General features: G+C 40.0%; 1 protein-coding gene across 4 annotated transcripts in view; it reads right to left on the bottom strand.

Moving 5' to 3' along the window:
* Nucleotides 1-19751, bottom strand: part of Sltm (SAFB like transcription modulator) — a 45743-nt gene extending 25992 nt beyond the window's left edge. For 2 of the 4 annotated variants that reach the window (XM_028771306.1, XM_028771307.1), the window contains exons 1-5: nt 19391-19751; nt 18424-18511; nt 5076-5140; nt 2193-2390; nt 1332-1379 (exon numbers count right to left, since the gene is read on the bottom strand). In XM_028771306.1, coding sequence (XP_028627139.1) covers nt 1332-1379; nt 2193-2390; nt 5076-5140; nt 18424-18511; nt 19391-19552 — 561 coding nt within the window. In that variant the 5' untranslated portion in view covers nt 19553-19751. The remainder of the gene's footprint in view (nt 1-1331; nt 1380-2192; nt 2391-5075; nt 5141-18423; nt 18512-19390) is intronic. The other 2 variants (XM_028771308.1, XM_028771309.1) reach the window with 2 other exon arrangements.
* Nucleotides 19752-21616: the final 1865 nt, after the last annotated feature.

Genomic DNA, 21616 nt, shown 5'->3' with positions numbered 1-21616 from the left:
CATACAGTAGCCTGGGATGTAGACAGGAGTCAGATGCCACCCTGGCATGCAGCTTACAATCTCTGTAACCACGGAAGCATCCCAGCAGTAGAACTCAAAAAGCTAGCTGCCAAAAATACAAAGTTCAATTCCAGTTTTCTGAAAAATTAGTAAACTAGAAAAGTATTCCCTACATCTGAAGCGTGATCTCCCTCATCATACAGAAATGATTGTATACAGAGAAGAGGAACAGGCCTGCTGCCTCTCATAGTCCAAATGGCCCCTTTCTGAGTATTACAAGAATCCAGAAACACTGCTTCCAGAAATGTCAGTTCTCTTCCACTGAGATGAACAGGGAGCCACAGTTCACCTCATTGTACCTGTGAGGTCACCATGGCAAAGGCCAGAGAGCCACTACAAAGGCGTACTGCCTACATGCATATCTGTGCACCAAGAGCATGTCTGGTGCCAAGTAGAAGTCAGAAGAAGGTGTGCTAATCCCTTAGGACTGGAGTGACAGATGGTTGGGAGCCACTAGGTGGGTGCTGGGATCCAAACCTAGCTCCTCTGCAAGCAGCAAATGTTCTTAACCAGGGAGCCATCTCTCCAGCCCCAGCTCTGCAATCTGAACACATTCTCCTGTAACTGCTCTTCAAGTAGACACTACTGAGAGTCCCAAATTAGATCATCAATTTCCCTAGATCTGGCAATCTGGTCCACAGTAAGTGGTACAGTGTCTCTATCTGAAGGCATGGTTTTTAAAGAGTTAAAATACAGCAAGTCCTTGTGAATAAATGAAAAGACAGAGGTCAGTTTTTAACACTGTAGAAACTGAGCTATAAATGTTGTTTACAACACTGGGAACACACTTGCAAATGTACACTATGCATAACATGGACCAGGACATTCACCACATTCACCAAACACAACAGTGTCAAGAACAAGGGAATTTTCATGCTGTTATTGAAGTTTACCTTAGCAATGTTAAATGAATAAAAAATTAGGGCATTGAAAAGGATATCATAGTTCTAAGTTATTTATTTTATACCAAATTGGGGGCATGGGGGAACAAACCAAGATTATAGACTTCCCAAAGTCTGTTTTTTGAGAAGTCTATTATTTTACATAAAAGTTCAACTTTCTAACTCTAAAGATAATAGGAACCTCAACTCCTAATCATTTTTGTGGCACCAGAACCTTCAGCTGTCAACAGTTTATACATATCACATTCAAAGTTCCGTATCAAACAAGGCAGTTTAATGAATTAGAAAATTACAAAGTAAAAATATAAAATTGCCTTTCCAAGCCCTTCCACCCACAACATATACTCACAGGACTAAGTGCAAACTTACTTGGGCTGTTAGAAAGGTGTCATCTTCACCTTCTTGAGCTTCAGTTTCCTAAGTAAAAGGTATACAACAGCTTTGCTTTACAAAACATCTGGGTACAATGGGAATGACTTGATGCTCATACCTGGTTATCATTTGCCTCATGCTCTGTTAACTATGAGAACCAAACCAGGAATTCAGGCTACACTCTCTATGACAACATAAAAAAATCAGTCATGCCTATTTATAATGAGAACACTCTTGAGCCTCTCCTTCACCAGGGTAGGCAGGAGGCAAGTGTTTTATGAGTAAGTCCTCATTCCCTATAACCCAATGGTTTTCCTAAGATCTATCATACTTCAAAGCAGGACAAGTGGTCTGTTGTTAAGGAAATACCTGAAAATTGCCTTATAATTCATCTTTAATTTTCTTACCCTTAATAATAAATAAATAAAGATACCTTTTTATCCTACTGAAGCAGCAAAAGGGAGTAGAGAGTCCTACCCCCTTCACTTGCCCACCCAGTAATACGGGCAAGGTCAGAGTGAAATAGGCACACTCATTTCTAGTGACATGAAAAAACTACAAACCTTAGGTATCCAAGGCTGTAAAGAGGCTACACAGAAAGTAGCCTAACTATGAAGTCATTATGGCATGTTATATAAGCAGAATATAGACTCAACAGCAATTTACGGCACGGCAATAACTATGTAAATATACATGTAAAATAAGCAAAAAATGTAAACGCCTTAGGTGATACGAGTCTAAGTAATTTATAAATAAACTTTGTAAATTCTGAGACCTCCAAATCAACTAGGAAAAAGAATACTTTCTATTAGTAAATCTTAATTTATCTGTCATGTTTTAACAAAACTGGCTAAAGACCTGACTTTCGATGTCCTCTTTTTCTCTATCTTCTATTGCTTCTGCCTCTATAAATTCATGAGTTTTCTTGTTCTCTTCTGTAGAAAGCAACTCCCGGGAATGCACAATTTCTTCTTCATTTTCACCAAATTCTTCCAAGTCCTTTAGTTCGTCATTTCCATCTTGGTCATGTGTCTCTTGATTCTCCAATTCACAGTCCTTTTAATGGTAAGAAAATTTGGTACAACTAGAGGCAAAGTGGTGTGGGTTATCCACCAAACACTTTTGGAAATTTACAACTCTACATATGGCAGATTTGACTGTACTTCATGATATTCCCAAAGTGAAAGTGCAAGCATTTTACCTGTCACATAAATAGGTAGTCAGTACCAAAACCAATGAGCCATGACTGGATCTCAATTTTCACACTTAAATAGCAAGTTGAATCCTAGAGAGGTACTTTAAGTTCAGGTATTTAAGAGTTACCAAGCTACAGTCTAAAAAACTATCCAGAGGCATACACAGCTTCTAAGAAGTGAACTAACTACATTCTCCATGTATCAGTCTCACTTAATATCAAAGAGCCTGGAAGTCATATGCATATGTAAACACAAAGTTTACTTCAAATTAATAATAAACTCCCAACTGCTGCATCAGTCTACTCTTGAAAAGTATGCGTAATATACTGATACTTGTCTTTAAAATTTCTCACTATCACTCTAAATAGGAAGGAAGACACAGGGTAAGATTAGCTCCGTACAAGGTCTGTGTTTCTTCAAAATATACAGAGATATGGTATTTTGGTGGGAGGAAGGGCTGATAGCCATGGAAGTGCCTTCCTTATTCTTGCTATGAATCAAGAAGATTTAAGAAGTTGTTTCTGGGCTAAAGAGGAAAAACCAGTCTACTTGCCATTTGTAGCTGACCTCAGAAAGGGAAGACTATCGAGTGAGTGAAGAGGGCAGAGGCCCATGCTGCTCTACAGCATGGTGACTATAGAGTGGGCTCTGGTATGACTTGGGGAGACTTGGAAGCTGATAGCAGGGTAGGGAACTGATAATGGCAAAAATCACAGAAGCAAACAACAGAGGGAGTCCCTGAAGAGATTGCACCTTTCTGAAGCAACCCTGGACTTCACTTCCCCACAGAAACAACTGCTACACTGGCTAAGTTTCTAGGCATTAGGTGCCACTTACCCACTACTAGTCTAAGTCTCCAAAATTACAATTCTAGAAGCAAGAGAAGAAATTCACTTATTTACCAAATACTTTACATATACTTTCAAAGTGAAGAAAGAAATATTAAGAACTAAAGGTACATTCACACACAGAATTATCTTAAAAAAATATCCTTTTTGTTCTTGTAGATAACGACACAAGTTGTTGTAAGTCTGACACAAAGGTATCCTTCCCAGTAGATGGGCCATCTCTCTACTCTACTCAATGAAGCATGTGTCTTCTCCAACATTCCAAATGACTGGTACAAATTAAAACAGTACAAAACTGAAAGTCTGGGCGCCTGGAGAGATGGCTCAATGGTGAAGAATGCTGGCTGCTCTTCCAGAGGACCTACATTCCCAGCAACCACATGGTAGCTCACAACCATCTGTAATTCCAGTTCCAGGGCATCCAAGATGCCCACACAAACACACATACAAACAAATACCAACACATATAAAAGAATGATAAATCAGAAACCTACATTTTTTACAAGTTGCAATGTTTTTTGAACTTATAATTTTTGTTTAATCACACACTAGTAAATAGAGAAAATAATAACAAAGAAACAGACCCAAGGAAAGACAAGAATAATAGACACCAAAACTTAAGAGTTCTCAAAGGCTCAAACAAGAGCTGACACAGGAGTGCAGTCACTAAGTTTAGTGGCTCCCCAGGCAAACAGTTCCCAAAACTATCTATTCTCAACTAATTGCTTCCACCTCTGTGTGGTGTGATGAGTGTAGAGCAGAGAGACACAGAGCTAGGCTACAGGAGCTACAGGCCAGAAAGTGGACATGAGCTGACCTCATTGCAGAACACACAAACACTCAGAGACAATTGTGACAATGTGAAGTAACTATACACAGAATCCAGAATAAATGAGAATGCATATGATTTAAAAAGAACTGTGATCAGTAATGCCTGCAAATGTCACAGTCCTTTAGACCCAATGAATAGCACACCACTTTCCATTGAAAGAAACAAAATAAAATACCCAACTTCAACTTAAAATAACTTGTTCTTCTATAACTGTACTACACAGAATACCACTGCCCCAATCAAAATTACTTACTTGAATTTTCTGTTTTTGAAGTAAATTACTTTTTTAAGGTACATTCCTTTTGGTTCAAAAAGGTGTGATGTATTTCTCTTTAAAGGGCATAACAGACTTCTTTATTTGATCTTTACTAGGTAGTAACATATCAGAAATTTTCCCTCTCCAGTTTTAAAGCCTACATCATCAAGTCCTACATATTATAGTACATAAAAGTTAATGCAATGAACAGAATGAAAGAAATACCAGTACCCTTCCTGGTGGAACTAATACACCATTATTCTGCTTGTTCCCAGATCCTCCTCATACTTTAGATTCCCACTTAAATGCCCAAACACATGGGGCAGGCTTAGCTTTTTTTTTTTTAGTCAAGGGTCTGTGTAACCTAGGTAGGCCTGCCTCTGCTAGGAATGAAAGCGTGTGCCAACACACCCAGCTTAAGTTTTTCTTCATGTCTCTCTTAGCTAAAGAGTTATTTCTTTTATACTTCAATTATGAGCGCTCGTGGGCCTGCCAATATTTAAAAATATTTAAAAGTCTCTTTAACCTGTGTACTTTCATGTCTATTGCTCTGGTCAATATCCACGAACTCATCACACAAACACCTTAACCTAGTGATTGACACTTTACCTTGACAAAAGCATCATCTTCCACAGAAGCATCTCCACTCAACTCATCTGCTTCTTGTTTTTTACCTGCGAAAGAAGGAAAATGGGCTAACAACCAGTATTTGATTACTTTAAGATGAAAAAAGAACATTCTACACTTACTCTGCAGTAGCAATCACTCTCCACTCTTAAAATCCTCTGCAAAGCTAATTCAAACTAAAAACATCTGGACACAGCTCTCCTAAACAAAAACAAAAACAAACAAACAAACAAACAAAAGAAAAAAACAGCTTTACCAAAGCCATGCCACCTCACTCACTGACATGCATGTTGCCCAGAACCCATCAGCCTTAGCTCACCTAACGCCAATGGGACATTTTCTTCATCTACGTGCATTCTGTATTTTCAGTTCTGCCGACAGTAGCACCTTTCAACAGTATTTTACAGTCTATATATGTAATCAGATGCCTATAGCCAAATTCAAGATTAAATGCCCATAAAATCCTCAATCCTCCTCTTAAATAGCTTTATCTGAAATAAAAATACTTGGCCAACCATAGATGGTGCACACCTGTAATCCCAGCCACATGGGAGGTGGAAGCAGGAGGATCAAGAACTCAAATTATTTCTCAAGTCTGAAGCTATCCTGAGCTACATGACAGAAGTCTCTCTCATCACTTTCACAACACACCAGCTGATACAGACTGTCTAGCTCTGTTTCCAGGACATCTCACCTCCCCACGAAGGGAAAAGGTCATTTGATACAGTGGCTGCCTGAATGCTCTTTTCCCCAAAGCCTCTAAACAGCAGTCCTGGCCACTTTAGGGTCAAGATGCTGCTTAGGTGATACAAAGCAGAAGAACTGACTTCTAGATACACAGTATCCCCCACTGTACAGCAGTCCTGACCACTTTAGCATCAGGGCCAGATGATACTCAGCTGATGCAAAGGCCAAATTGACTTCCAAATGCAGACTATCCCCAGCTTCTTGGTAGACTATAAGATTTCTGTCCTCAGCCCTCATTTTCAAAACTATGTTATTTGGTGGAATTTACAGAGTGCTACTATTAAAAAAAAAAAAAAAAAATTCCACAAAGCCAATGCTAAGTTTCTTGCATCTTCAATACAGCCCCCAAAAAACTACCTAAAAATCTGTAATATACCATAAATGCCATCTTTAGAAAATCATAGCCACTGAAACTGCATTTAAATTTTAACCTTTTCTTTCCATTTCTTTCGAAACATAAATGGGTATTTCCGTCTGAGGCAAACTAAACTAATTTTCCTTCTGCCTGTACCAAGTGCTGCTGCCTAGGCTTAAGATTCAGTGACTCCAGAGAGTCTAGCTTTAGGCCAAATGTTACAAAGCTGGTCTTTCCCATATCCCCTAACCACCCCCCCCCTATCTTTCACATGTTCTAAATTCAAAAACCCTTTCTGTGAATAAGTGAGTGATAACAGGAAACACACTGGTCCTACAAATATAAGAAACAAGACTGGGAGCATGTTTCCCATTTAGTCAAGTAGCCTCTCATGCCTGTGAGAATATATATACTTTAAAAAGATTTTCAAAGAGGAAAAGAGTTGAGACAGGATCTCACTAGCTAGCCTGGATTTCACTATGTAGCTCAGGCTGGCCTTATACTGGTAGTGATCCTCCTGCCTCAGCCTTCTAGTGCCAGGGTTACAATGCATGAACTACCACCCTTGGTTTTGAACTTCCTATTTAAAATACTGGTGTCTACACTTTAGGGAAAACATAAAACTTACAATGTACATAAAAAATTATAATTATCATTTTTATCATAAGTTTATTTTTTAGTTTTACACAACAATCAAAAAGGCCTATGGGAAACCTAAAATCTAAATAAAGAAATGACTTCAAGGGCAATCACTTCATAGCCCTTGTTAATTAAAATCTACCAGTCTGTTGAAAAAAAGTGAACAAGAAAGGTGCTGCTTTTCTGAAAACTGGATGCAAATGAGCTCACTATATTATTTTATTACATTATAGAAAGGCATCTGTTAACAAAAATATTTAAGGGCTGAGAGATGGCTCAGCAGTTAATAACACTTGCAACTCTTTGCAGGACCCAGGTTCTATCTTCAGCACCCATGTGGCATCTCGTGACCATCTGCAACTACAGTCCCAAGGGATCCGATGCTCTCGTATGCTCTGCACCAGCACAAGGCATGCGTACAGTACACTTACACACATGCAGGCCAACACACACAGAAAAAAAGAAACCTTTCTTTTTCTTTTTTTAATTTTAAGGATGCTACCTTTTTAGAGGAAAAGATTTTTGAAAACCTCAAGCCTATATCCTTCTACAAATACATGGCCCCAAGTAACCTAGAGGACCAGGCTTAGGGAGAACTTCTTGAGTTGCTTCAAAAGTACTAAGTTTCTTTTCTTAATTAAAATGTCTTAATTTACAATGCACTTTTTAAAAATACTTTTTACCAGGCATGCCTGGGTTCATAAGGCAGTCTCCACTGTTTTACAAAAGAGAAAAGGAGCTTAGAGGCCAAGTAGCATGTTCCAAATCAGCAATATCATATGCTAGACTCTCCATTGCAGTGAGAGACTCTTTTGGCTCACTAACAAAGCATTGTTCTAAGGAGTGCTTGATCCACAGTTTACAGACACTACCCTCAGCATGGTAACAAGCACACACCAGGCCCACTTACTTTAGTTTACTTAGAGAAAGCTCAAATTCCACTTCAACAAAAACTACCAGTTGTTGGTTGTCCTGATGCTGTTTGTATTCCGATATTAATTCTGCTTCCTCAAGAAAGGCTGCCCCTGAAGAGCAAGCGGCCCATCACATACTCAGGTGATCTCAAGTGAACCTTCTCCCACTTTAACTGGTCAATAAAGGCATAAGACTTGCTTCTAGGACACTTCCAGAACAACTAGCTTGCCCATTCAGTCTTTCAGACTGTTGCAGGCAGGACTTCAGCTAAGCCATGAACTTTTTCAGCGCATAGAGACTGGATGGCAAATGATACCAGCTAGCCTTCCCTTGACAAAACCAATTTTCCTATTTCTCTTTAGGTCCCCAGGAGGGAATTCAAAGCCCCAACTCAGCAAGAAGCAATCAAGGTTGGGGTGAATGGTTCTGGTTATTTTATGAATTATAGATATGTTATCATTTTAAGGGATAATTTGCAAATGTTCTACCTTTGGGCAGGGAGGAAACTAGCGAGCTTAGACTTGGATTTCTACCTTTCTTTCCTCTTTTCGAACCTTCTTCTTAGGTAAAGGAAGGGGGTGGAAAAGAAAAGGGGGACTACAGTAATATTATAGAAATCAGACAAATAGACAAATAGGGATAGGATATTAATTTTACTCTTAAAGCACTGTATAGCTATAATCTTATATTGGTAGAAATCTTTTCTACATTTTTTTTTTTTTTGGTTTTTTTCGAGACAGGGTTTCTCTGTATAGCCCTGGCTGTCCTGAAACTCATTCTGTAGTCCAGGCTGACCTCGAACTCAGAAATCCGCCTGCCTCTGCCTCCCAAGTGCTGGGATTAAAGGTATGAGCCACCACTGCCTGGCTGGTAGAAATCGTTATATCTGATGCAAAATTGAAGTTATAATTTCTTACATTGGTACAAAATTTATATATTGAGACTGGTCTAAGGTTTTCATTGGTATAAATCTTTGTATATTGATACAAAATTTAAAATTAATAGTTACTCTTAGATAGGCACTGTACCTATGCAACTCATTTAATAATACAAGGCTTAGACCCAGTCCTTTTAGCAGCTGCTAGTACAAACTGTTTAGGATGGCTAAGTACTGCAAGTTAACAGTCAGATAGTGAAACTCATGGTTACATTAGATTCTAACTTGGTTAATTACAACAAGTGTTTTCAAGATTACTCAAATAGTGAATAGCTAAAAATAATGTTTGACAATTTAGTTATGCAATATAGATAATCTTCAAAAACATCAGAGATCCACAGATTATGGCATTTAATGTTATCTCTATTATTAAAAGATCTTTTGACTACGAGACATGTCTGCTCCTGACAGTATCCCTATCTCACTTCAAAGAAGATATTGAGCATCACTACCTCCATATGGAGTTGCTCCAATTATGGCAAGCTAGTCATGCAATGGGCGAGAATTGCCTTCATTCCATCTCAGACAAAATGCTGTCTAAAAAAGGGCAAACTGGATGCTGGATAGTAGACTGCTAAGTTCTGCCAAGACAGAGTAAGCTAGTCCTTCATAATTCCTGCTTCACTTAAGGTCTGTCAGATGGTCCTAGGCCAGACATTTTAAAGACTATTGGGGACTATCCAGGCAGTCAGATGTCTCTACAATTTACATTAGCTTTGGAAGCTTTATCTTTGTGCTTCCTACATATTCAGGTTATATTTAATTTCTTCTCAGATCTCGGACGGGGTTGAAGACTAGTTATAGTCTCTTAACTGAACTTAAGTCAGATAACATTAAAGATGTTCTAGATTTGAAAGGATTTTTTTTTAGATGGTAATACAAGTTAAAATCAAACATGACTGAGGTATGGAACTGTAAACTTTTAGTTAGGATAGGACTTTATGTCGATTGCCAAGTATAATGGACTGACGTTATAAGTGTAATTCACACTTACTATTTTCATAATTGCTTCAAAATAGCTCCTACTACATATTTATTGTTTGTTACCATAAGAGAAGGAGCCTTTTTAATTGGACAAAAAGAGGGAAATGTGGGTTGTCCTAATGCTGTTTATATTCTGACGTTAATTCTGCTTCCTCAAGAAGGGTTGGCCCTGACAAGCAGCCCATCATGTACTCAGGTGATCTCCTGTGAATCTTCTCCCATTTTAACTGGTCAATAAAGGCTAGAACCTGTGACTGGGCAGTGGAGGGGAAATGTGGGTCTGGAGGGTTGACAGTAGGTACAGGTAGAGAGCCAGAAGAATATGAGAGGGGAAAGAGAGAAGACTGAGAGGAAGAAGCCATCATGGACCAGAACCACATGACCAGGAGAAACCACAAGTAGCAAGGGGTCTTAAAGCTGGGTCTTAAATCTAGGCTTATAGCTTATAATTATAATAACTGAATTCTGTGGTTTTTTAATATGGGATTATTTTGGGGGTTGGAAATTCAAGCATCAAGTAGTCACTGCTGCTGCTTACATGCTTCCTGCTGTCCAAACTCTACAAAGAGTGCTTCTATAGTCACATATTTAGGCTTTTCAACCTACTACCTAATCTGAAGCACTCATTCCACAAACTAGAAAACTGAGGCTGAAGAGTATATTTAAGCCAAGCCCAATTCCATTCCCAGAAGCCAGGATCATTTAGACGCTAAAATGGATCAGGTGCTCAACTATTGTTTCTCTTGTAGTAAATAAAGGCTCCAAAGCTAAGTCTTTAAAATGTAAGCTGTGAGCTGGGTGGTAGTAGCACACACCTTTGGACCCAGAACTCATGAGGCAGGTGGATCACTGAGTTCAAGGCCAGCCTGATCTACAGAGTACCAGGATAACCAGGGCTACACAGGGAAACCCTGTTTTGAAAAATAACAAACAAACAAAACCAAAAAAGGTAAACTGGAACTCACAACAGTTAAGTAACTTGCACTAGGACACACAGTCAAGAAGAGGTAGTGGAGGGTACAAAGAAAAGTTTTACTGTTGTTCTGCACTTTTTCTAGATGTCATTTTATACAAAAGCACTACATGGCTACTATCTCCTTATGAACTTTAAAACCACAAGGATAAGATTGAGCAACACAGCAGTGAGACTGACACAGCAGTGAGACTGAAGTACAGAGCATTTGAGAAAACTGAAAATTCACTAGCTTTTGATCACTTTCATAATCTGTAACTCTGAGTTTGACTAATGCTGAAATTTGAAACTATAGTATAGGGGGCTAGTGAGATGGCTCAGCGGTTAAGAGCACTGACTGCTCTTCTAGAGGTCATGAGTTCAAATCCCAGCAACCACATGGTGGCTCACAACCATCTACAATGAGATTGATCGATGCCCTCATATGGGTGTCTGAAGACAGCTACAGTGTACTTACATATAATAAATAAATAAATCTTTAAAAAAAAAAAAAGAAAGAAACTATAGTGTAACTTTTTAACTGTTTCCTCTATGAAAAGTTATTACCACTCCACACAAATACAACTAAACTGCATAGGCTACCATGTGCACCATAAAGCAGAAAACCCAGATTGCCACTACAGCCAACAGGTGTACATGTGATCTGCAACTCCTGACTGATCATAACAAGCTAAGTCGTGGGTTGGACACTAGTAAGCTCAAGGTCTAGACTTCTATTAGGCACAACTGGGACAAAGGTAAGAGGTAACATAGAAGTCAAAGTCTCCTGTCAACAAAGCTAGACTAACTTTAACTGATGCTATAAATTATATCTGTAGGTTTTTGTGCAGTCACAGATGTGAAAGGACTTCAAGAATAAACAAATTCCAATAACATTTTGCAAACTTTATTCAGCATTTCTGTCTGTGCCACTTAACCCTGTGCTAGTAAGACCCTATAGACAACTTTACTTCTTTGTCCTTCAAGAAACCTAGCATGTACCACAGAAAGGCCCACTGGCTCAAAGGAAAGTAGCATGACCACAATGAACGCTAGCTAACTCAAAGTAATGAAGACTGCACACATTACTTTTTAATGCTTTAGTGAGTAAACATTGTCTAAAAAAAAAAAAAAAACAAAAAAACTAGAAAGTGAAAGCAAATTAAAATATCACATCTTAAGCTATTTTAACTATTTTGAAATATATAAACTTCATCAAAATGCTATTTAATTTTTTTGTTTTATTTTCTTGCTTTTCTAGACAAGGTTTCTCTGTGTAGCTCTGGCTTGCCCTCAAACTCAGAGATCACCCTGCCTCTGCCTCCCAAGTGCCAGATAAAGGTGTGTGCCACCAGGCCTGGCTTTCAAAATGCTATTTAAGTAAAAATCACATAAACCAAATTTGACAAAACTGGAAACAGTCTGTGAATGGCACTGTGTAGGCAATAACTTCTTAATAAAACCCTGAGCCAATTCCTGTCTGAGAACTGCACGCTGAGAGGCTTTGCATGGATGAGCACTCTAAATGTTCCACTAACTAAGTTAAACTTGTCTCACAATCACTAGAAATATTTGTACCTCAGGAGGATACCTGAGTTCAAGGCCAGCCAAGTCTACAGAGTGAGTTACAGAACAGCCAGAGCTACACAAAGAAATTGTCTCAAAATAGAAAAGAATATAAAAGAAATATTTGTTTAATGAAATATACGAATGGTTACATCAAATATGATAAATCTAGATTATAAAGAGCTGGCTTAGCCGGGCGGTGGTGGCGCATGCCTTTAATCCCAGCACTTGGGAGGCAGAGGCAGGTGGATCTCTGACCTCGAGAGTTCGAGGCTAGCCTGGTCTACAGAGTGAGTTCCAGGACAGCCAGGGCTACACAGAGAAACCCTGTCTTGAAAAAACCAAAAAAAAAAAAAGAGCTGGCTTTTACCACAAAACTTTTTTTTTTTCGTTTTCACAACTTACACATTTCAGAAATAGATATAAAGGTGCTTGGTTACAAATTGGTTTTTCTTCTCCAAAGATAAATTGGTCCTTATCAAGGTTTACAATCTTCCTTAACTTCAGAAAAGGTTACAAAACAAAATCCACTTAAGTAGATTTTAAAGTAATTTTTCCAAGTAACTTTACCCTTTAAACAGAGACGTTACTATGAAATACAGAAAAGGACTGAGTTATAAAAGGTCAGCGGTATAGCTCTTGCCTAGTAAACATAAAGCCTTGCGTCCAATCCCTAGTTTGGGGGAGGGGAAGAGAACTTAGTTACAAAATTTCTGTTGGAAAGAATATGGTTTCCAAATGATTATGGACATTTCCAGCCAAAACCTCCTCCCAAAACCATCCAGCAGCCTAGAATTTCTTTTCATTACATTTTATTTTATGTATGTGTGTGGGCACATGCCCTGGCACATGTGTAACAGGAGTCAGTTTTCTCTTTCCACCATCTGGGTTCCCAGGGCTCAAACTCAAGGTTGTGCAGTAGCAGGCACCTTTACCACTGAACCACCCTGATGGCTCCAACATACAGTATTATTTTACTTTACTCTTGAGATAGTTTCCCTATTAGCCCAGGCTGGCCTCAAAATTAAAACCCTTGTTCCCTTCCCAGGTGCTGGATTAGAGGTATACACCATCATACACAGCTTTATTTTAGCTTCTATTAACTAGCATTTTACAAATAGAACAAAATTTCTAAAAGTCCTTGTACCCTATCTTAAATACAGCAGTCACTGAATGAGTTTGATTTTTCAAAAACATAAATATACATATATATTTATGCATATAGATGCGTGTATGTTGTATCAAAGGTGATTCACTTTCATCATAACAAATCAATATCCAAAGTATTTATTTTTAAAGTCCCTTAAATCTGTCATCTAAAGATAATTAGAACAAACATACAAAAATTGTAAAGACAGTGAAGGTTATATAGATCAGTAGCAGAACACCTGCCTAGTATGTGTGTGAGGCCCCAGATTCTGGACTGATCTTAGCACTGAGAAAACAGCAAAACAAGTAAATGTGAAAAGTAGTAAAATGTAATTGGGTTCCTAGTAGGTACGGCTGAAGCTTATGCCTATCAACTAAGAACAGTTCTAGGGCTGGAGAGACGGCTCAGCGATTCAGAGTATGAGACACTCTTGAAGAGGACAGAAAGATGACTCACAACGATCCATAACTCTGGTTTCAGGGGATATAATGATTCTTCTGGCCTCCTTCAGGCACACAGGTACACAGTCGTACACAAGAGGCAAACACAAATAAAATAAAATGAATAAATCTAAAAAACTTTAAGACTATTATATATGTAATTCTTAAGTTTTGCTTACATTTTAGCACATCCACGAGAATCAAACAAAAGCCATGTGGAAGGTTTTGAAGAATACAGGACATATAAAACTGATGAGTAGAGTCACCCAGAAAAGGCAGTATAGCCCCAGCTGTACATGAGAACCATCCGAAGACTGGTGTCTGCACCCTGAGAGAGCGTGAAAGAAACTGGGCTGTCTGTTTTCGAAATTCCAATGACTTTAATGCAGAGTATAGACTACTTAGATGATAGGTGTCACTAACAAGGCCAGAGTAAGAAAAATATGAGAGAAAACTGATTGTTTTCAACCTAACATGTAGAAGCATGGTAACAGAGCACCAAGTGTATGATGTGCACTTATTTCAGTTGTTGAAAAAGAAAAAACTAGGTCCAGAGTGATGACTCAGCTATTGCTCTTCTAGAGAACCAAAGCTGGGTTCTCAGCACCCACGTGGAGGCTGGAAACCTTCAGTAACTGCTGGAGTGATGTTTTCGTGTACTATACAAAGATTATCCTTCTATTACTCAAACGCTGATTTCTGTGCTGGCAGAAATCTGATTACAGGCCAGACTTTGGTACTATCACTATAAAACATATCTTCCCACCTTAGTCTTTTGTAAATGCTCCATAAGTTTCTGATTGGTCAAATAAAGAGCTGAACAGTCAATGGTTGGGCTGCAAACTTAAGGGGGGACTTCTGGCCTGCAATAGGAGCTAAGATGGACGTATAAAGAGCCATGTGGCAGAACGTGGCCAGGCCAGCATTGTCACATTGTTATAGTTGAGAATTTGTGCAGCCATAATGCCCAAAGCTTATAATAACTTTTAGTCTCTGCGTCATTATTCAGAGCTGGGATGGGAATTGAAAGGCTGGTTACAGTAACTCCAGATTCTGAGCTCCAAGGGATCCAACACCTTCTGACCTTTTCAATCATGCATGTGATGCATATAAAGACACTCAGGCAAAAACTCACATACATAAAACTTTACAAATCTTTAAAAAGGTTTAAGAAAAAAATACTTAAATACAATGGCATGCAAGATGGTAAGATTATGAGCTATTTTTGTCATTTTATATTTTTCTGTATTATCTGATAAAGAAAAGAAAAACATTCCACCTTTATGAACTGGAAAACACTAAACTACTATCCCAGAGTCAAAGGGCTGATACAGAGGCAACTAAGGCTGTACAGCTTACGATTTGCACAGTTCACTTCAGAAGCTGACAACACTGAAGTCCTTTCATTCTGTCAGAAGAATGGCCGATTAAATAAATCAATAATCTAGATGACTTTTAAGCCGTTCAACCTTTTCATTAAAATCTTATGCCATCAACACTAATAAGATTTCTTTTCTGAAATGCATATACGATCAACAGTTTATTTTATATGAGTTCATAAATTGGAAATAAACTAATAGCTTTCAGCATGTGACATAGAACACCTAAGACAACTGCCCAGGCAGCAAAGTGCTATCCTGGCACAAACTGGCTACATACATATGATATTTGATATCATAGCTGAAAAACGTGCAAGAATTCCTTAGTGACAAGCAATATGTTTTAATGGCTGAGACACATGAACTAGCTCTGTGAAATGGAAATGTCATACGATCCTGGACACTAGATGATATTGCAGCAAGGGTCAAGAGGCATTCCAATGGAGCTCCAGCTTGGTAACAAATAGAACAATGCAGTAAGCTGTGTGGTCTCAAAACATACTTCACATAGTAGGTATACAAGGAAAAAGCACTGTGATCCTGGGATAACCTGATAAACTATAAAAGCCTGATGTAAATGCTTCCTACAAATATACAAGTGAACAGACAGTAAGAAGTATTTTAGAAAGTAATAGTTACAAAGACTTCAAAACATATTCAATAAACTTGAGCACAAATGACTTGCCTCTGGCCATTAGAGGTGTAAAGATTAGATCCTGAGCGTTCACTGATCCTTAGACTGCACATCTTTCAGTTTAGCAGGCATGGGAGAAGCAGCAGTGAAATCTTGGGCTCACTCCACCCCATTCCAGTTTTGTTAGTGACTAACATTGAACACACTATAAAGCAGGTAGTGGGCAGAATGACCATGCACTGAGACTGAACTACTCAAAATGTGTTCTGTGCCTGATATTACAACATCTTAGTTGTTTTAGAAGTTTTAGATAGTTTTAGATAGCTTAGATAGTTTTAGAAGGTTTAACAGAATAAAAATATATTATCTGTGGCATTTTCTCACAAAAATATTAGATTTCACATTTCTATAGGGTGAAAATCCTACATTTTTAAAAGCCTGTATGCACTGAAAATTAGTTTCAATACCAATTAAGCTGTTATATTTAATTCTGAACGCTGTACTGATTAAATACATAATTTGCTAAAGTTCAGAGGTAATTTTAAAGGTTGAAAACCTAAAAGAAATCAGATACAGTATCTCTGAAACAAGGCAGGGAGGCATCAGCTCTACCTGTTTAACTGCTTTCTTAATACACACCCAAGTAATACGATAGTGACTCTCAACAGGAGAAGCTTTCATCTAGGTTACTTATTAAAAAGTTCCCAGGAAAGAGACTGGAAAAAAACTGAGAACTAATCTAAGATATAAACTATTTGATATCAGCTACCTGCTATTACAAATGCCAGAACCTACTACAATGTAATCCATCCATGGACTTTTGTCTTTGTAACTGTGTGGCTTAAACTATATTGTACTCTATATTGAAGACTGTAAACTCCTTTTCCTCTAACCTGTCTGAGCACAATCATTTAACATATTTTAGGTGGAGGAAGACGAGTGATAGCGATTGAACCCATGGCCTGGCCCAGAGTTTTACCCCAAGACTAAACATACAGTTTACATGTTTTTTACATATATATTTATTACATATACACATATGTTTGTGTGTGTGTGTGTGCGTGCGCCCAGAGCTGTAAATATAAAAATAAAAATTTCAAAATCAAACAATAAAAGCATGTGTGAACTGAATAAATCAGATGGGATAATCAGTGCTAAAATCATTAACTTGGAACGAGGCTTGTCAGCTATCACAATACACCAAATAAATGATACGAATCAGAAACCTATACAAAAACATGGCCACTCCCAATATACTTCTTTTTCATATGAAACAACTTCTACTTCAACAGAAGCTTTCAAGGTGATAGGAATATATCTCTAAATTTAAAAGCCTAAAGGTCTTCAAAACAACTTAGTTAATCTTCTAAAATTATATTGCCATACTGGCATTCCTATTGGCCCAGGAAACAAACCCTTATCCCGTTTTAATTTCTATCAGCACACACAGGGAACTCTTGAATCAAGAAATCTCAAATAGTCAGCTACCAAGTCCTGAGACATAGTGCTTAAGATCAAAATTGAAGATTCTCTTCTATTAAAATTCAATCATCTTGGTTTTGGTTTGGTTTGGTTTTGGAGACAGGATTTTTCTGTGTAGCCCTTGCTGTCTGGAACTTACTCTGGAGACCAAACTGGCCTCCAACTGGTTATCTGCCTCCCTCTACCTCAAAGTAGCTTGGATTAAAAGTGTGTGACACCACCACCTGGCCTATTCAATCATCTTATTCCCATCACAACTGTGTACAGATCAGGTACAGCAGTAAAGAAAGTTACGTTATTAACAAAATGACACTGAAGTCCATGACTTACTCTGCCTGGAGACTATAGAGATTAGGCACCAGACAGCTATTTGCCTACCCTCTATCACAGTTCATGAGAAGCGGAAATTTGCAACTATCCAAATAAGATTATACTTACCAGATAACTAGTTAAGAATAACTAATTCCCATTTATTATCAAAATATTCATTTGAAAATTATCTTTCGCTATTCATACCAGATCATTCTGCCATGGAAATACACAGAGCCCAATTTAAAAGTTACAATATCAAAAACCTAATATCCCCGTATCCTAAAACTTCTTTAAAACTAGTAAGTTGTGGGGTTTTTGCTTTTGTTAGTATGATCGATGAGGCCTTTTGAATTTCACTGAAAATTATTAGACCGCATAATGGAATAAATGTGGAATAACCAGTATGTCAATTAAAACAGTAAACATAAAGGTTACAGAACTTGAATACACTACAGAGAACAGCAAAGAGCCAAGGGAAGGTCTGGGAGGAATTTCACCAAAACTCTGCCAATTGTGGGCCAAGGGAGACATGGATCAAACCGTATTTTATTCTTCAGATACTCCTACTATGAAGGATCGGTATGCAACTTAACTTTATACCTTTCTCCAGAATCAATAAAGAACTTTCTCACTTTCTGGTCATCTTCAACCGAATCTGAAAGGCTGCAAGTTACTCGAAGCCTGGTAACAGTAACTTTTCTTCCTTGACCCAAGAAGGCAGAGTGCCAGAGGGAAATAGCAAAGAGTAGCACTATATAAACAGGGCGAGTGGTACAAGAGCAGAGCCAAGTTATATAACCAAAATATATTTTAAAATATGTTCAGAACTCGTAACAACCTTTGCCTTTGGTTGGTTTCTTGTTTGGAGTATCAGTTGAAACAGTTAATTCAATATTATCTGGATCGCCTCCTTCCTCTTCAATAGCCTACATTAGAAAGAGAAGTTAATATGCTACACAAACTATCTAAACTTATTTTATAAAAACTTAATGAAAATATATTAGCAAACCTCCAGCCTCAAGACATTAGAATTGCCAGTTATTTTACAAACGGACTTCACACATTATGCTACACAGAAAGGGGTGGTGGGGGTCACTGAGTATCGAAATGTCATGGAACTTGAAATCCCACCCAGTCGATGGTTACATGACACATATACTGAACAAGAACCTAAATATGTTCTATTACAGAAAAGTTTGTAGCTACTTAAATAATGAAGAGTTTTCCTAACGTGTATTGCGTACATGTGTTCCCCTCTCCGATTCCAAGGCTTCACGCGAATAAACCTGAAAGCTTAACAGGGCTGAGAACGTGGATGATTACGCTGATGCAATCAGAAATTTAAAATTAAAAATAAATCAGTTAAAAGCCTAGTGGAAAAAAAGATGAACCTTCCTTCTCATCCACTCATCAACTCCCACTACCGATTTCTCCGAACAGGGGTGAAGAAACGGTTGGTCACAATTAAACGGTAACTTCGGCCAAGTCAGCAAACTAACCATTGCCTCGGAGCCCGAGCGATGCACGCGCTGCGCACTGCCCGCAGGCCGGGGTACCCAGCGCCGCCCAGGGTCTGCAGCTCCACCCTCCGCAGGCCGCGGAGCCGACGGAGAGGGCGTCCCAGGGGAGGCAGGGGGCGCGACCGGCGGCCGCTCGCGAGGCCGCTGGAAGGCTAGGCTCCTCGCCGAGGCGCGGGCCTCGCGCGCCCGGCACGCATAGGCGCCACCCGGTCCGCCCCGACCGCGGAAGCGCAGCAGCTAAACGGCGCGGCCTACGCTGCCCTGCGCGCAGCGTCCGGGCCTCACCTGCTTCAGCCGGGAGACCAGTACCGTCTTGACCCCGTTGATGTCCAAGTTGCGGCGCTTCAGCTCGGACCTGAGGTCGATGACCCGCAGCTCGGTGATCTTCTTTCCTTCCGCCTGCCCTGAGGCGGCGGAGGCTACCACGGCCCCGGCAGCGGCAGCCATTTTGGGAAAGCAACGCGCTGCCGAGGCAGCGAGTGGGCTGCAGGGCGGCGGCGGCGAAGGAGGAGGCAGCGGCGGTGGAGGCGGTGGCCGCGGCAGCACCAACTTCCAACCCGGGCCCGGGCGGCCAGCGGCGCCGCACTACGCTGCGCACAATGAGCCGCTGACCACGCCCCCGCGGGGACCACGCCCCCGACTCAGCTCCAGCGCAACCTGCAGCGGCACCCGGATGACGAGTGCGCGTGCGCACTGGGCAGGCATGGAGGGGCGGTGCTCGGAGCGGATCAGCGTCTCGGCCTCTGGCATGGACCCGTACTGTCTCCGCGGGTCCAACCGCTCAGCCGTCTTCTGTGCCAGGGTTCCCGCCTCTTCATTAGCCGCCTTCTCATCTCGTCTCGAACCTAGAGCCACCGCCGAATGAGAGGCACCCCATAGTACAAAGACTAGGTGCGTCTCTTCACCGAAATGAGGGGGCATGTGCGCTAACCTTCCCGGAAGAAGTACGGAATCTTCGCGGAAAGGTGGTCGGGGTACACTAGTGAACTTAGGTCGGCGGGTTCCGCCCTCGAACGCCCAGCAAAACCTCCTGAGGCAGTGAGCCCAGGGGACAGTGTCACGCTGTGTTCCCCTGAAACTTAGCCCCTCTTTGCCTGGAAACTACCAGGAAAACGTCTTCTCTGCGTTTGGCAGCCTGATGTCTCAATGAAATTGTTCACAAAAAGGTTAGCTTAAAAGTACATGTTGCCCTGATTCTATACAGTATCCTCTGCCCTGCGCCCCCAGCATTTGGTATGTCAAGGTCAGGGGCCACTTTATGGGGAACTAGCTTGTACTAGTGAGTATAGTGTCTCTTAGTAATTTTAGTGTTGTTAATCATCACAATATAAATATTTGTAGAATAAACACAAAGTTTGATAAAGGTAGGATACACAGGGAACTGAATTAACATTTCCTGGTGGCTGATGTGTTTTGTAAAGCCAAGGATATGTTTTGTAGAGCGCGGTATGGTGCGGTGGGAGGAGTTGCCTCATCAGGCCATTGCGGAGGCATTCCCACCCCAGGAACCAGCCATAAGATAGGTCTAGTATAGAATAAAGTTTATTTGGGAGTATGAGGCAGGGAGTAGAGGAAGAAAAGGAGAGGGGACAGAGAGAAAGAGAAAAGAGGCCCGCCAAGACTCGTGTAGAGACGGGGGGAGGGGAGAAGGAGAAAGGGGTCATAGAGAGCTTGGGGAGGGTAGCCACAAACATTCCTTTTATAGCCAGACAAGCCTACCTGGCTATTGCTAGGTAACTGTTGGGCGGAGCCTAGAAGGAATGCGAAGGTGCTAACAGTGGTAGATTGGGGGGGAGGGTGATTTTTGTTTGGAGTTTTTTTTGGGGGGGGGTTCTTTTTTTACGTTTTTTTTTCCAGTTACCTGGTTATAAGACTTAAATCTGGACCAGACAGTGGTGGGGCATTCCTTTCATACCAGCACTTAGAGGGCAGTGGCTGATGGATCAGCAAGAACTACTACAGCCTGGTATCTGCATAGTGAGAACTAGGACAGCAAGGGCTACATGGAGAAATCCTATCTTTAAAAAAAAAAAAAAAAAAGCGTGTGCCTTACTTTGGGTTGCTTTTTCTGATGTAATTGGTTCAAATGGAGGAAAACTGGCTTTATAAAATCATACCTGGCAGTTCAGTTCAATATTTCTTTATGGCATTTAAGGAATTCTGGGATATAACAATCCCTGTAATTCTTCCCAGATGCTAAAAGAGATTAAATGACTTATAAAAGTTCATATGGCTTGTGTGTAGCAGAGCTGTGCTAGTAATCTAAAGATCTCCTGATTCCAAGTTCAACTCTCTTATACCAAAAATGAGTTTGTCACACTCACAGAATTTTAGAACTCAAAGGTCCTTAATCCTCCAGACCAATTTCACCCAACAATATCCCTTCACAATAAATGAAGATGTTAAGATTTGCCTAAGGGCCAACACCTATTGGCCATGTTGCAGTAAAACCTTAGGTTTCATTCTATCATTCTTCTTATCTTACTTTTCTGGAGCATCTTCTGTGAATAC

This window comes from Grammomys surdaster, unplaced genomic scaffold (assembly GCF_004785775.1).
Source record: "Grammomys surdaster isolate TR1022 unplaced genomic scaffold, NIH_TR_1.0 206, whole genome shotgun sequence".
Classification (NCBI taxonomy): domain Eukaryota; kingdom Metazoa; phylum Chordata; class Mammalia; order Rodentia; family Muridae; genus Grammomys; species Grammomys surdaster.
This window is presented reverse-complemented; position numbering and strand designations above follow the sequence as displayed.